The 16,941-nt window shown below is 43.4% G+C and overlaps 1 protein-coding gene across 1 annotated transcript in view; it reads right to left on the bottom strand.

Annotated features, from left to right (window-relative positions):
• SUSD1 (sushi domain containing 1) overlaps window positions 1-16,941 on the bottom strand; it is a 281,173-nt gene that overhangs the window by 185,719 nt on the left and 78,513 nt on the right. The window contains exons 4-5 of the mRNA XM_088460052.1: window positions 4,331-4,483; window positions 4,042-4,221 (exon numbers count right to left, since the gene is read on the bottom strand). Coding sequence (XP_088316178.1) covers window positions 4,042-4,221; window positions 4,331-4,483 — 333 coding nt within the window. The remainder of the gene's footprint in view (window positions 1-4,041; window positions 4,222-4,330; window positions 4,484-16,941) is intronic.

Here is a 16,941-nt window from a genome sequence, read left to right as displayed (position 1 = left end):
CACTTAAGAGAACAGATTCAGTCAGCAATCTGGTTACCATGCCCCACCACACCAGCACCAATCAATGGAGCTTGTGACCAGGACTGAATGTTTAAAACACACCCTTGAGACTGGACATTAACCACATTGCCTTGAAGAAGACCCTTTGCGGGTCGAAACGCGTTGGAACCAGAACCATAATCCCATTTAAACCCACAAGCAAGGACTAGAGAGAAACACTATTTTCACAGTGTCAATTGACACGAACCGCCAGGACACGTTACAAGGGACACCAGACCAGAGAGGAGGATCTCAGAGATCATCGAGCCGGCAGGGGTAAGAGCGGAGTCCTGTCGAGGCAGGAGGAGGTGAGTTCCTTAGTGGGTCTGGAGAATGGGGACTGTTCCCACTAGAGCCGTCTCCGTTCCTCCATCTCTGCTACACCACGCAGTCCCGCCCGACGAGACGCACCAGTGGTCACGGGGTCAGGCTGGTGCTCTCCGGCGAAGTCCACGGGTCAGACTCGGTGCAGTGTCTTACGCCTCCCACCGCTATCCAGGTTTTCACCCGTACTGTTTACCCCAGAAAATCACCCCGGGCATCTATACTCTGCATACACGCCGCTGTCCACTGACTATACTGTGCGGGACACCGCACCAACCTATTCCCCCCTCACTCAGTAACTCTTCCCAGCCCAATTATCTCCAGATTCCTACATTGTGGTGTTTTGTCATATCAATATCCCACTCTCTCACAGTGGGAGACTGATTCTCTTACAGAGAGGCACGTACCTCGAGACTTGCCCCACACAGCTGTACACTGCATAATACCTGCATGTGTATATCCCGGTGATTCATGTACCATTTAGCTTAATACTTTGCTCGTAAAGTTTGCTCAATTTTATGTATGTTTTTCCTCCAGTAAATATATATTTTTAGTCATTTGGGTCATTTTTGGATGCAGCATATTCATTCATATGTACTTATATATCTGTAAGGGGTATAGAGCGCATTTCTTCAAATTTGTTTCTCTGTATATTAGAAAGGCTGGACACCCTTTTACTAGTGCAGCAATACCTCTTATCTTTGCACTAGTCTAGTGCGCAATAGATCTCCATTTGCATTGTATTATCTCTTTCCAAGGCTTAGGGCCTGGTTCAGCATGGACCGCACTGCTGCGCTCGCACGCACCCGCTAGCTGCAAAAATATGCTAATGAATGTAATCGCACGACAACCACAGCACTATACCAAAACACCCATCACTGTATATAGCCGCCCACTTCCCATGACACACATCCGCAAATCAGCGAATACATCGGTAACATTGAGTAACATTGGAACTATTCGCACAGTTGTGGTTGACCTGACCCTACCTTACAAACTGCTAAACTTCCTGTCGCCATCTAGACCTGTGTATGCAATCGCATGGGCTTAATTATGCACGCCCCTATAATGGCGTCCAAACACACAGGCACGCCTGCGTTTCTCCAACCACCCCCCCTCTCCACCCCCAAACGGTCACTTCATGTCAGTCACTATGAGATGGGACTGCGTGCTCACTGCAATCACTTCCCAATCGCAGCAGCCTGCAATTCATATGCATGCGCAGAGCGCAAACATCAACCGACTGCGTGCGAATGCATTCGCAATACGATATTTGAATACATCACAAGGCAGAGACAGAGTTTGCGAGAAAGCTCTGTCCCTGCGATTCCTCTGCACAGTTCTCAGGGTATTACTCTCAAAAAATACTCTGAGTGTGACTGTGCATGCGCCGCAGCCAGCTAATGCAACACCCCACACAACGCCAAACCCCCTGCGCCTACGCTTGCACTTACCTTGGTGATTGCTTGGTGAGCTCCTCTGTGACTCCAGTCAGATGATCACCGGGCTCATGCCCGACATATAAGTGACATATCAGACATCACTGAGGTCGTGGGTTCAATTCCCACCACGGCCCTAACTGTGTGGAGTTTGTATATTCTCCCTGTGTTTGCGTGGGTTTCCTCCGGGTACTCCGGTTTCCTCCCACACTCCAAAAATATACTGGTAGGTTAATTGGCTCCCAACACAAATTAACCCTAGTGTGTATGTGTGTGAGCATGTGATAGGGAATATAGACTGTAAGCTCCACTGGGGCAGGGACTGATGTGAATGGCCAAATATTCTCTGTAAAGTGCTGCGGAATATGTGTGCGCTATATAAATAACTGATAATAATAATAATGACCGTGGTCACCGATCAGGAGCCCGGAGATCAGCTGACCAGAGTCACAGAGGGGCTCACCGGATCACCGATCATCGATCCCTAGGTGCGGGTAGGTATTTTTTTTTCTTAACTATTTTCATTTTTACAGTGATCAGCCTGTACTCTATTTAGAAACACATGGCTGATCACAGGCACTGGCTTCCAGCTCTGCTCTGCCTGTCAGAGCAGAGCTGGAGTAGGTGAAACGGGGGAAAGCCCTAATAACGTCATCTCTAAGTGGAGTTATTATCATATGGCTTCCTCTGTTATTTTTTCACAATTAGATTTTAGTAAACACAGTGGGTGGCACTAACATGTTGCAGTTCAGCTTCTAATTTCCAACCTGGATACAGTGTGTTATACACTGTGGGTTGGATACACCAATAGTGCACTTACAGTGACAGCAGTGTCGGCAGAGCATTGCTGACTGTGTCCTCAGTACATGGAATGGCAGTGCTGCGGTGCTGGCAGTGTCCTCAGTGAAGAGTACCGGTGATGTCGGCAGTGCGGGGGTGCCAGCGGTGTCTTTAGTGTAGGTTTGCTGGCTATGTCAGCAGTGCAGGGGTTGCTGATGGTGTCCTCAGTACCAGTGATGTCGGCAGTGCGGGGGTGCCAGCGGTGTCTTTAGTGCAGGTTTGCTTGCTGTGTCGGCAGTGCTGGGGTTGCTGGTGGTGTCCTCAGTACATGGAATGCGGTGCTGGCAGTGTCCTCAGTGAAGGGTACCAGTATTGTCGGCAGTACGTGGGTGCCACCGGTGTCTTTAGTGCAGGTTTGCTGGCCATGTCGGCAGTGCGGGGGTTGTTGGCGGTGTCCTCAGTACATGGAATGGCAGTGCTGCGGTGCTGGCAGTGTTCTCAGTGAAGGGTACCGGCGGTGTCAGCAGAGTGGGGGTGCCAGCGGTGTCCCGAGTGCAGGTTTGCTGACTGTGTTGGCAGTGCAGGGGTGTACTCAATGCAAGGTGCCAGCATTGTCGGCAGAGCGGGGGTGCCAGCGGTGTCCTCGGGTGAGGGATCCGAGGCAGGCAGCTTCGCTCGGATCGCCCCGGATCCCTGAAATTCGGATGGGTTCGGATCTCTGAGATCCGAACCCGCTCATCTCTAGTCTATATAGTCATATATTAATAATCCGTTTGGTACGGACCCAATTTGTTTTAGTGAAACAGCTCCGCCACACATTGTTCAATTTTAAATTAATACAAATTTCTTATCAGTTACTTAATTAAAACATAATGAATAATTAGTTGGGCCCCATGCTGTATAATGCTTAGCAACACACAGGTTAAAAATCTCCTGGGGGTATATTTACTAAAGTGAGAGTTTTTAGAAGTGGAGATGTTGCTCATAGCAACCAATCAGATTCTAGCTATTATCTTGTAGAAGGTGCTAGTTACGTGTTATGTAGAATCTTATTGGTTGCTATGGGAGACATCTCCTAAAAACTCACACTTTAATAAACAATATACCCCCAGGTCTAATACATGTCTGTGACCCAGCAAAAAGTCGGAGAACACGAGAAGGGAGGGAAGTGAAATCACTTCAAAACCTAGAACATGCCTACCATATTGTAACTGTCAGCCAGTGAGGGCTTTAATCTTGTGCTAGATAATATACCATGAGATTATATGTGCTATACTGTGCTGATGATGATTACTGCCTTAGTAAAATATGAAACTTGGGCCTAAATAAATGCTGTTCTGCCACTGGTAACACACTGATATTTCTGTTTCTAGTTGCAAAGTATATTACAGTTTTATGATGGTTTTTGGTACAGGTAAATTTGGATGCAATTCTTATGCCTATAGAAACCATGTCTTACCTTTGCAGACCACGGTAGCGCCTTCCCATTTCCCCTTAGTTGTGCAGACAGACATGTTGATGCCATGATCAGCAAGGAATCCAGACTCACACATGTAAGTTACATGATTACCAAAGGTTGTGTTGCCTGCTAGGACTATTTTAGAATGGAGACCTGCCGGAGGTTGTCCACAATCAACCTCTTTGAAAATAAACAGAAGAAAGTTGTTTTACATTTTTTGACATTTATTAGTGTAAAATAATTCACAACATGTTTAATTACTTTTTAGCATTGTCACTTACTATCTTACCTTTGCACAAAGAATGGGCGCCATTTGCTTGAAATGGTTCAGTACCATTTAGTAGCCTGTACCCCTCATTACAGTAACAGTCATAACTCCCAGGAATATTTGTACATTTCCCATTATAACCACAGATATCAGATACTTCACACTCATCAATATCTACAAGAGAAAAGTCATGACAACCATTACATTTTCAATTAAAATAATATTTTGAAAAATCCAAAATGCATTGCAATCTAATATGTTAGAAGCTCTGGTTCATAATACCAATCGGGAAACCTTGTCAATTAACATTTCTATAAATAATACATAATTAGCACATTATGGGGGTTAGATGACAAAGTGATAGTAGTGGCTAAGATCCCTAGTCACTGGATGTCTTTCAGAGCCAGGTTAACAACATGGCTGCCGAGGGGGTCGTCCAGGGCCCCCCAGACATAACACGAGGGCACTGCTGCTGCGGCATATGTGAACTGGGGTTTCTGTCTTGCATAATGTGAATTGGAGTCACTACAGTGTGGCTAAAACATTTGTGGTGTTGGGAGTATTTAATATTTATACTTATTAATAACATTGATAGAATATTATTTTGAAAATGTCTTTGGTAGGGACCCCAAAAGTCAGTTGTTCTGAGGCCCACACAAACCTTAATCTGGCCCTGATACCTTTTCTTACTTCTGGTTTACTCTTTGAGTCCAGCAGCATGGGAACTGCCTGTATGCTTCCCAGATCAGGTCGGTCTTGGTATTTCTGCTGAAAGCAGGCCACATGACTGGTAGCAATAGCTATCACTGTAAGTAAAGGAAATGGACCAGAGACTGCCCAAAGCACTGGTAGGAGGGAGTAGGTGTTTGGATTGTTTGAAAATAATAATATAAAAAAATATAGAAAAAATAGAATTGTGTATTTATTAGAGTGTATCTATAATAATCTATTTAAGAGTCACTTTGTTTTAATGGATCTCATTTTGTGAGCTGGTGTGTTTTCTTGATTTAAGCACAAATCCAGTCACAGAACGCCTCACTGTCTTCTAATAACTTTATAATCTACAGTAAGGATTACATTAGTCAGCCATTTCTATATACTATTTAGGTGCAGAACACCTATTGAATTCACGCTGCAAAACTAGGCAAACAGTAATGATTGTCAGTCAGAACACAATTAGCAGCACGATGTTTCTTTGCATTACAATTGCTGACTTTTCCGCTGCCCCATCTGAGAGTGGCAGCCAGGTCGGTGGTGCTGATGGCGTGGGCAGCCAAGTGGGCGTTGCAGGTGGCAGCCACAGGGGCCTTCAAGAGACATGCTTACTTTCTGGGTGTCCAAGAGACCACCGTGACAGTGCGCAAGTGCATGTCTATATAAGCAAATTTTTTGAAGTGGCAGGGACTTAGTCAATACGTAGCCAATCCGGTCATCTAAATGTTAAAAGCAGCACAGAGTAGTGATCTGTGACTACTGTCTAACTGTACTGAAACACTGTTGTGCTTCCCTTATATAATGCACAAGTAATATATGTAGCTTGCTAAATATTGTGTAGAGGCACATGAGATTACTTTCAAAGCAACATTGAAATCAATGAAGTTTTATACTAGCTCTAGTGCTATTTACTTTTTTTTTATACCATTTTGACCTTTTTGATGAAATTCTAACAAAAATAATTTCTGTGATGTTAAGAAAGGCACCAAAAGTTTATTGTGTCTCATGGAAGGATTGGGGACAGTACATGGGAAGTGCTGATTAGGTGCATATTTACTCCTAGTTCTACACTTAAGTGAAAACATGAAAACAATTGAATTTATTTTGAGGGATGAGATTATGTAAATGAGCTGGCAAGGACAAAATAGGAGGAAGGTTTTCCTTGTTTACCAGGAAGGTGCATTGCATTTTCCTCCCTACAGAGGCTTGAATTCTGTCTGCAGCTGGTCAATTACAGGGCCAGATTATGGGGCTATTGCAACTACAGCCCCAGGGCTCCACAAATTGTATTTCAAAGTCAAGAAATGACTAGTGTGAATAAAAACCAAAAATAGCTAAGGAAACTCTATACCTTAAAGAGACATTGGGGTAAATTTACTTAGATTCGAGATGGTCCCGATTTTCAAAGTGATTTAACTCGCTGGAATTCGCCAAAATTCAGGTGATTTAATTCCTTTTCTTTTACCAAATTTACCAACAGGCGATTTGAGGCTAAACGAGTTTGCCGATGGTGAAACAGAACGAGATATCTCTCCCGAGTAACTCGGTTTGCAGAAGATTAATCACCCGAGATTGCAGTGTTTTCTCTCTGCAAATCTCTCCCGAGCTAGCAGCCTGCACATATCAGTGAGATATGTGCTTGCTGCTTGTGTGTTAACCCTTGTAAAAATGTGAAAAATGTTTTAAAAAAATATGATGTGAGGTCCCCCCCAAAACACTAACCAGCCCCAGGCTTGCCAGCCTGTCCAGGTTCTTAACATTACAGGGAAAAAAATGTGTAGGGTTCCCCTGTAATGTAAAAACCAGCACAAGGCTGCAGGGACAGAGCTGGTTTTAAATATACGGCGAAAAAAATGACGTGGGTTCAACCATATATTTAAAACCAGCCCTGAACCCTTTCTAATGGGGGCTGATGCCACAGCCAGGGGTGCCCTTTCACCGGGCCCCCCAGCCGCAGCATCAGCCCTGACCGTTAGTCAGCCCAGGCCAGGGATCCCTGGGGAGTTGGTGACCCCCCCAATAAAGGGGTCACCCTGTTCAGGGCACCCCGGCCTAGGCTGATAGCCCGGGGCTATCCCCGCCGCCCCTGGGTGGTGAGTGGCGGGCTGATTGTGTTAGGTGAAGTGTAAAATTAAGATTTTTCATCATTGTCTTTACAGTGGAACTACAGGTCCCAGCAAGCCTTCCCTGCATGCTGGTACTTGGAGAACCACAGGTACCAGCATGCGGGTATTAAGGGCCCACTGGTGCCTGTAGTTCACCTGTAAAGAAATGGTTAAAAAAACACACCACACACCTGTAAAATAAAGCTTTATTACATACATACAAGCATACACATACATACTCACCTGTTTCCAGATGTTCGCATCCACTTGTCAACGTAAAGTATCCTATTGGAATTACTTGTAAAAAAAGATCCAATACTCACCTTTGTGTCCCACGATGTTCTCCACAGAAATCCAAGGCGGGTCCCTGATACAGTGTAACAGCATGTTACTTAATGCTGTTACATTGCGCTACTGTCTGCTCGTGGGAACAAGCAGACTTCAGTAGGAGCCAGTCTTGGATTTCTACGGAGAACATCGTGGGACACAGGGGTGAGTATTGGATCTTTTTTAACAGTACTGAGAAAAAGAGAGAAGAAAACGTGAAGTCCACCCTACCACCACTAAAGTGCTTCCTGTTTATACTCAATTATGTCTTAAATTATACGAGTTAGAGGGCAATCATACTTTTTTATTACATGTGACAATTTTGTGTTTCAAATTGCTCGGAGTTCACCTAGAAATGTGTTTCTCCCTTCCATCACCTTGTTTCTTATTCGGTTCAGGTTTATTAGTCAGTTTGTCTATATGAATGTGTATGAACATCACCAATGTCATGTAAATTGTATTCATGTTTTCCCTGAGATATAGTTACGGGGTGTGGATTAACAGACAGACAGTAAAAAGGCAGACAATGTCCAAATAGACACCAGATGTTAATTAAGACAGTCAATAGGTCAACTGGGACAAAAGGTCGACAGAGACAAAATGTCGACACACTAAAGGTCGACATGTAAGAAGGATGACAGTATCAAAAGGTCGACATGAACATGGTATTATTAATTTTTTAGCACTAATCTTCACCTTAACCATCCCCTTGGTGCCTAACCATAACCGTCCCTCCTGGTGCCTAACCCTAACCATCGGGGTGGGTGTCTGACCCTAACCGCCCTTCTAGTGCCTAACCCTCCGGTAAGTGTCTAACCCTCCCTCCTGGTGCCTAAACCTAACCATCGGGGTAAGTGCCTAACCCTAAACCGAACCCTAACCCTAAAAAACAAAAACAAACACGTGTTGACCGTTTTTTGTGTTGACCATTTTCATGTCGGCCTTTTTGACCCTGTCGACCTTCTTACATGTTTTACTGTCTATTTATAGTCCAGCGCGCATAGTTACCTACTGTCCTTTTCTTTTCTTTCTTACATATTGTTTTGCTGTGGTGGCTTACACTGCTGGAGAGAGGAAATAATTATGGATCCTTACCCTTTCTTAGGAAACTCCCACGTTGAGAAGCTTGTATAACGCAAAATGTGCTTACCTACATAAAATTTCTATACTGACTTAGAAATCCTAGCTATTAGTGTTGAAATGTAGTTAAATGGTTAATTGCTATGTACTGTCTCTTAACTATGTGTTAATGTGCATGACTTACCTGCCTCAATAACATTACATGTCTTAGTCACCAGACTTAAAGGACAAACTGATTACACTCCAGATATAAGACTTGTTTACATGGCTCTATAAAAGAATCTGCATGTGCACAAGACTGTCAGTGTATATTGGAGCCTCACAGTGCTGTACGGCTGAACAGTGCTTAGCCCAATAGAGATTGATCCCTTATCGTATTTGATTGCTGTTTGTCTTCTATCATGTGTATGCTTTTATCTTCAATAAAACCTACTTGGGTTTAGAAATCAACATGTGGAATAACCTCCTTTCTCACATCTGCTACACACCTACCAACATTTAGGCTTCTATCAATAATTGGTGCCCTGTGATTTAGTTTGTAGCTTCACACTTGCCACAGAAGCCAACCAGTTGCAGCCCAATCTCTGGTGTATGAGTCTCTCTGTGGGCACTTTGGAGGGCTGTATATGGAATTTACATATCTATGTAAGAAGTTCCTGTTTTTGAAGATTTTTATTCTTGACATTTGAAGTGAATAGGTAATTTAGGTTGCTATACAGCAATCTCTACTATACTGTATTTTGCAAGACAGCATAAAAAAGCATCTTGCTGGTTTTGTTTATTTCTTGTTTTTCCTGGCTCTTTTGCTTTGAGGAAATTCATACCTATAAAATAAGCCACCACTTTTTAATTATTTGAAACAGAAGAAAATTAACCTGGACTGTGCTGAGTATAAAGAGGCTTTTATCCAACAACAAGCATTTACAGATGTTTCTTCCAATATTAATATTGATGCTTTAGTTACTGGATCTGTAATAACCCATGTTTGGATTCTTCATTGCAAGGTACAAAGCAGAAAGATTACCAGTAGCAAAGCAGTATAGATAAAGCAGATGTGTGCATGAAGCAAGAGCCTTTCTTTTGGTGAATGCGGCTGATGGAGATGGGCCTGTAACAACCTGAGCATTGCAATGTGTGTTTACTGCTTTTCATTATAAGCACATCATATTGAATGCTCCATAACCCTTCTGTTGATTATATGTCTTCTTAAAATCAAACTCAAATTTGTCTTTTAGTATAACAGAACTACACAAGAATCTGAACTATTTATGTTAAAACCAAAATAAAGCAAGAACAAATTGTACCTTTTAATATATAACTTTTGTAAAATAAATTAATGTCTTACTTCATGCTGATGTAGAACAGAAATAGGAAATTAGTTAATTTCCCAAAAGTGTAGGATTTGGCAACAGAATATATGTACAGTAAATTTCTATATTGTCACAACTAAGTATATTCCTATATTGTCACAACTAAGCTACATAATAAATGAATAAAGTTGACTCAGTCATCCTTGAGTCTACTACCCAGCTCGAAAGTGGTCTCAGTCATTGCATAAATCTATCTTGATGTAGTCAGCGGCAGACCGGAGCAGGGAGGCATCTGTGCCATTCTGACTGATATGCTCTCATTGTATTTCACCCAGCGGTCACAGTCATGCATAGTTATGCTGACATACCCAGTACATGGCATGGCACCTAGATCTAGCCATTTGCCATTCTATTTTAGGAGGTCCCCAAAGCACTTATTGGTAAATTGCTGAGCAATCCACCAACCAGCGTGCAAGAAGCTGTCTACTGGGTCAAACTGTATCCCATAAAATCCAGATCAGTTCTAATGGGTGTCAGAAGTACAGGTGGGGTAAGTAATTTACCAACATAGGTTGATAGGGCCATTATGGGTTGTATTTGATTATAGCTCTTTAAAATAACAATTATAATTTTTATTGGCTAAATGAATGCAAATGAAGCTGTTTACCAGATTTTACCATTCGTGTTACCATAACTTATAATAATTACTTATTACTGCGCTGTTACAATCAAAATATGATCTATATTATTTTCTTATGCACAGACGGTGTAATGGTTAGCATTACTGCCTCACAGGAATGAGCTATTGGGTTTGTAAGTAGTATTTATCATAAGTTATGGTAACAAGAACGGTAAAATCTGGTTCGACTCCCACCATGGCCTGTGAAGTGATCAGCATCCAGTCAGGCTGCGGGAAGCTTCACCTCCCGCAGTGTGAGCAAAGGAGCAACCAACGCGCCCATCAGTCACAATGTTTCCGATGGTGCTCGCAAAGCAAGCAAGGAGGAGTCTAACACCTCCTTCTGCATTTGCATTAGGATGGACGGAATTGCAAAGCTGCTTGTGTGCATCTAAGATTCAGGCCCAGAGCCTGCAGCAGCCTGAACCCAGAAGTACCCTGCATTCTCCCAAAGACACGGAACCAGGATTACACGATAAGACCCAGTCACACAAATCCTGTCAGGGACATCAGGGTGCAGCGTCTGGATCTGCCAGCGGCACCACTACTCCTACCAACCAGAGACTCAAATCTACGGATCAACTAAATCAGGTGATCGGGTAGAGAGCTTACAAGCGTTCTCTCTGTTATACTACAGCACACATCCCCCTCCGGCTGTATCCTTCCACAGCTAGACACGATGGTTATGAGAGAAACGCTGAAAACTTCTGAACACACCACCTTCACTACCATGGACTGTGGACAATACACCATCGGGCACCTGTCAGTAAGTACTTATTAACTGCTTTGCTATGAACCACCATTCCCATATCAATTTATATTAAAAAAAAGAATCAAATTGATGAATCGATACATGACGCTGATCGAATACAATGTGAAAAAGTGTCCCGGATTATTATTATAAAAATAAAGCAGCCCTATGTGGGTGCCCAAATGTACCAAGAACTTGAGCCACAAAGTGACATTTGCATTGCAACTAAAGTTCCTGGTTTGTTAAGCTATGTGCATGTCTTGTTTATTGAGATCATAAGGTACTAAGGGCCTGATTTGGCTTTGGGAATAGAGTGAGAAATAGGAGTTAACTGTGAACCTGGACAAACCATATTGCAATGCAGGGGGTGTAATAAACACATACATTTTTTGCATGTGGGGTAAATACTGGCTGCTTTTACATGTAGCCCACAAATACTGCACAGCTTTATTATTACTCTACAATTTAGATGTCAGTTTGGACACCTCCCTCCTAAATCTAATCTCTCTGCACATTTTACATCTGCCCCACCTGCAGTGCAGCATGGTTTCACCAAGATGATCAGTTGAGTGAGATATCTCACTCTATTTCCAAAGCTGAATCAGGCCCTAAATGTATGAGGAAATGCTGGTTTTTGCTCGTCTGTATCTTTTATCTAACCTATTTCCTTGTACTATTATATATTAACATATGCTGATACAAGCTTTACTTGCCTGTGTCTTTTATAAAATTGTCATCGAACAACTATCTGTGTCTGCTCTTCCTATCTAATTCATGTGAATTCAATGCCAGGATGAATTAGAACTGCTATAGGCTGTAACCAAACTGTGGGGTCCTGCCACTTCCTGGTTTTTAATGGATAAGCTATACAAAAAAACAGACATAAGGACATCACATTCAACTGTACAGCTTCACAGCACTGCCAAAACACAATACAGCATGAAACAAATCAGCTTACCACATACAATGTGTCACCATACACTGTACATCAAGTACTGCAGTATTCATTCATCACTAAAATAATATAAAATTTTGAACAAACATTGATGGGTGTGATAGGGGTTATGAAGAGCGAGTAAGGGAGGGGGAATAATTTTTGAAAGACACATTTACAATGTAGAGGTGCGTAAATAAACATTTAACAAAGATCAGGTAGTTTGATGGGGGAAGGGTAAGAGGATAAGGGAGAAGAACTTAAAAGCTCAAAGCTTTATTGAAATACATACACATATATTAAAAAGGTGGGGGGAGAGATGGGCTTAGTCCTCTTCCTTCTCAGGACCAAGGGCATCGAGAGAGTGGAGAGTATGGATTACCCGGTCCAAGTCTCTATAGAAGTCTGGGAGTGCATATCATTATGCACCATAGATTTGTAGTGTACAAGCGAGCATAGCTACAACCCCAGTACCCAGCCTGGCAGAAGTGTCGATGTGGAATAATCTATTCTCCCTTTTCACTATGATGCAGATCCACATGGCAAATCGGCCAAATTGCGGTCACAGAAGTAAATGTAGATTTTTGCTTGTACACGTATCCAGAGTTATCCGTCTGTAGATGCCCACATCGCCCCTATCCCTATCCTTCTGTTTGTGAAAGTAGCTATTATCACTATCAGTGCAGACTTGTATCAGCACTATCCTTGGTGAAAGAGATCTGAAATCAGATGGATCTCTGCATACACTCAACTCTGAAAAGCCCACAATTTCATCTACATGCCCACGACATGTCCTCAGAACATTTATCTGCCCTTAAGTGCCCAGTTGCTACTCAGGTACACCCACTCTGCAGCAAGTGGAGATGTGGCTGAAATGCTTATGACTGGCTTAGCCATAGTTGTTCAAAATTGCATATGATCTGCAGTGGAGCATGCACAGTGAGAAACATACTGTAGCCAGAGCCATCTGAAAACAGACTTTCATACAACTCTGAATCAGGATTATTGTTTCTGATTCCATTTTCCATTTCTTAAACACAGCCTGCAAAATGTAAGTTAGAAGCTGATTGGTTGCTGATATATATCTCACAATTTTATCTCACATCAAGCTTTGATACATATGCCCCTAAGTCTGCCTAAAAATTCCTGATGGGCAGATCCCGCTGGAAAGCCATTCATGCCAAGTGTTTGAGCTGAAATTTGGCATGGACGGGTAGAACTATCGCTCAGTACTGCATGCCAAATTTCAGGGCAAAAAAGTGAAAATTAGTACAGGTTAAGTCTCCCATATCCAAAATGCTTGGGACCAGGGGTATTTTGGATAACGGAATAATCCGTATTTTGGAATATTTGCATATCATAATGAAATATCTTGGGAATGGGACCCAAATATACACACAGAATGCATTTATGTGTTAAATACACCTTATACACACAGCCTGCAGGTAATTTTATACAATATTTTCAATAATTTTGTGGCTGAAGCAAAGTTTGTGTACAGAAATGAAATTCATTTATGTTTCATATTAGGGGTGAGCGGGTTCGGATTTCTGAAATCCGAACCCCCCCGAGCCCCCCCGATCCGAGTCCGATCCGAATCAGGCTCGACTTTTCCCGCCTGACTCGGATCTGAAATCGAGGCAAAACGTCATCATCCCGCCTTCCGAGTCTCGCGGGTTTTGGATCCTATATAAGGTACCCACGTCGGCGCCATTTTCTCACTCGGCTGTGGACAGTGAAGAGGGAGGGTGGGAGTTAGGGCTGTGTAGTGTAGTGTAGTGTAGTGCTGCTGTTGTCCACTACTTCAAAGTCCATAGGGGCTGGCTGTGTTGTGCTGTGCTGCTGTTGTTAATAGGGGCTGTGTCCACTACTTCAAAGTCCATAGGGGCTGGCTGGACTGTGTTGTGCAGTCAGTTCTCCATAGGGGCTGTGTCCACTCCAAAGTCCTGTGCAGTGTCCCAGTCCTAAAGAGGTGCTGTAGTGTTGTCCAGGGGGTGCTCTGTCCATCAGGGGTGCTCCCCCCAAGTGCTAAAAAAATAATATATTTTCTGTGTTTGTGAATTGTGTGCGCAGTAGCCGCACGTGCATCAACAAAGTAGTGCCAAGCGTGCGCCTGTGTCATAAGTAAAGGGCCGGCTGGCTTGACCGTTAAAGGGTGCTGTAACCCCCGAAAGTACACTCCAGTCCAAACCAAAAAAAAATTATTTTCTGTGTTTGTGAATTGTGTGCGCAGTAGCCGCACGTGCATCAACAAAGTAGTGCCAAGCGTGCGCCTGTGTCATAAGTAAAGGGCCGGCTGGCTTGACCGTTAAGGGTGCTGTAACCCCCGAAAGTACACTCCAGTCCAAACCAAAAAAAAAATTATTTTCTGTGTTTGTGAATTGTGTGCGCAGTAGCCGCACGTGCATCAACAAAGTAGTGCCAAGCGTGTGCCTGTGTCATAAGTAAAGGGCCGGCTGGCTTGACCGTTAAGGGTGCTGTAACCCCCGAAAGTACACTCCAGTCCAAACCAAAAAAAAAATTATTTTCTGTGTTTGTGAATTGTGTGCGCAGTAGCCGCACGTCCATCAACAAAGTAGTGCCAAGCGTGCGCCTGTGTCATAAGTAAAGGGCCGGCTGGCTTGACCGTTAAGGGTGCTGTAACCCCCGAAAGTACACTCCAGTCCAAACCAAAAAAAAAATTATTTTCTGTGTTTGTGAATTGTGTGCGCAGTAGCCGCACGTGCATCAACAAAGTAGTGCCAAGCGTGCGCCTATGTCATAAGTAAAGGGCCGGCTGGCTTGACCGTTAAAGGGTGCTGTAACCCCCAAAGTACACTCTAGTCCAAACCAAAAAAAAAATTATTTTCTGTGTTTGTGAATTGTGTGCGCAGTAGCCGCATGTGCATCAACAAAGTAGTGCCAAGCGTGCGCCTGTGTCATAAGTAAAGGGCCAGCTGGCTTGACCGTTAAAGGGTGCTGTAACCCCCAAAGTACACTCCAGTCCAAACCAAAAAAAAATTTATTTTCTGTGTTTGTGAATTGTGTGCGCAGTAGCCGCACGTGCATCAACAAAGTAGTGCCAAGCGTGCGCCTGTGTCATAAGTAAAGGGCCAGCTGGCTTGACCGTTAAAGGGTGCTGTAACCCCCGAAAGTACACTCCAGTCCAAACCAAAAAAAAAATTATTTTCTGTGTTTGTGAATTGTGTGCGCAGTAGCCGCACGTGCATCAACAAAGTAGTGCCAAGCGTGCGCCTGTGTCATAAGTAAAGGGCCGGCTGGCTTGACCGTTAAAGGGTGCTGTAACCCCCAAAGTACACTCCAGTCCAAACCGAAAAAAAATTATTTTCTGTGTTTGTGAATTGTGTGCGCAGTAGCCGCACGTGCATCAACAAAGTAGTGCCAAGTGTGCGCCTGTGTCATAAGTAAAGGGCCGGCTGGCTTGACCGTTAAAGGGTGCTGTAACCCCCGAAAGTACACTCCAGTCCAAACCAAAAAAAAAATTATTTTCTGTGTTTGTGAATTGTGTGCGCAGTAGCCGCACGTGCATCAACAAAGTAGTGCCAAGCGTGCGCCTGTGTCATAAGTAAAGGGCCAGCTGGCTTGACCGTTAAAGGGTTCTGTAACCCCCAAAGTACACTCCAAACCAAAAAAATATATATTTTCTGTGTTTGTGACTTGTGTGCACTGTGGCTGCACGTGCATCAACAAAGGAGCAGCGCCAAGCGTGCGCCTGTGTCCCATAAGTAAAGAGCCGGCTGGCTCATTTCTTAAAGGGTGGTGTAACCCACAAAGTGCACTACTCTCCAGCAAAAATAAAAAAATATTTTCTGTGTTTGTGTGCGCTTTAGCCGCACGTATATATATCAATATAACATAAATGGAGGACCAAACTTTCTCTGATAAAAATAAAATAGGGAAAGATCAAGAACCACTTCCTACTAGTGCTGTTGCTGCTGCTGGGAGTTGTTCATCATCCCAGAGAGGAAGTAGGAACATCACTACTTTTACTAAACAATTGACCCTCCAACAGTCCCTAGCGATGAGGATGAAGTACGACAGCAGTCATCCTGAAGCAAAACGTATAACTGAGGCCTTGACTGCTATGTTGGTGTTAGACGTGCGTCCGGTATCCGACATTAGTGCAGTGGGATTTAGACAATTGATGGAGGTAGTGTGTCCTCGGTTCCAAATCCCGTCTAGATTCCACCTGCATCCTCAAAGCAGCAGCGACAAGCGTGCGTCTGTCTGTTAAAGGGTGGTGACACCCTCAAAGTGTGCTACACAAACAATTAAAATATTGTTCTTTTTTTTTCTGTCTTTGTGAAATGTGTGGGCTGTAGCCGCACCTGCATCCTTAAAGCAGCAGCGACAAGCGTGCGTCTGTCTGTTAAAGGGTGGTGACACCCTCAAAGTGTGCTACACAAACAATTAAAATATTGTTCTTTTTTTTTCTGTCTTTGTGAATTGTGCGGGCTGTAGCCGCACTTGCATCCTCAAAGCAGCAGCGACAAGCGTGCGTCTGTCTGTTAAAGGGTGTTGTAACTCTCAAAGTGCTCCAAAAAATCATAAATTTTTTTTTAATGTGTTTGTGACTTGTGTGCGATGTAGCCACACTTGCATCCTCAAAGCAGCAGCGACAAGCGTGCGTCTGTCTGTTAAAGGGTGGTGACACCCTCAAAGTGTGCTACACAAACAATAAAAATATTCTTCTTCTTTTTTCTGTCTTTGTGAATTGTGTGGGCTGTAGCCG

This window comes from Taudactylus pleione, unplaced genomic scaffold, assembly GCF_031769625.1.
Source record: "Taudactylus pleione unplaced genomic scaffold, aTauple2 ptg000967l, whole genome shotgun sequence".
Taxonomy (NCBI): domain Eukaryota; kingdom Metazoa; phylum Chordata; class Amphibia; order Anura; family Myobatrachidae; genus Taudactylus; species Taudactylus pleione.
This window is presented reverse-complemented; position numbering and strand designations above follow the sequence as displayed.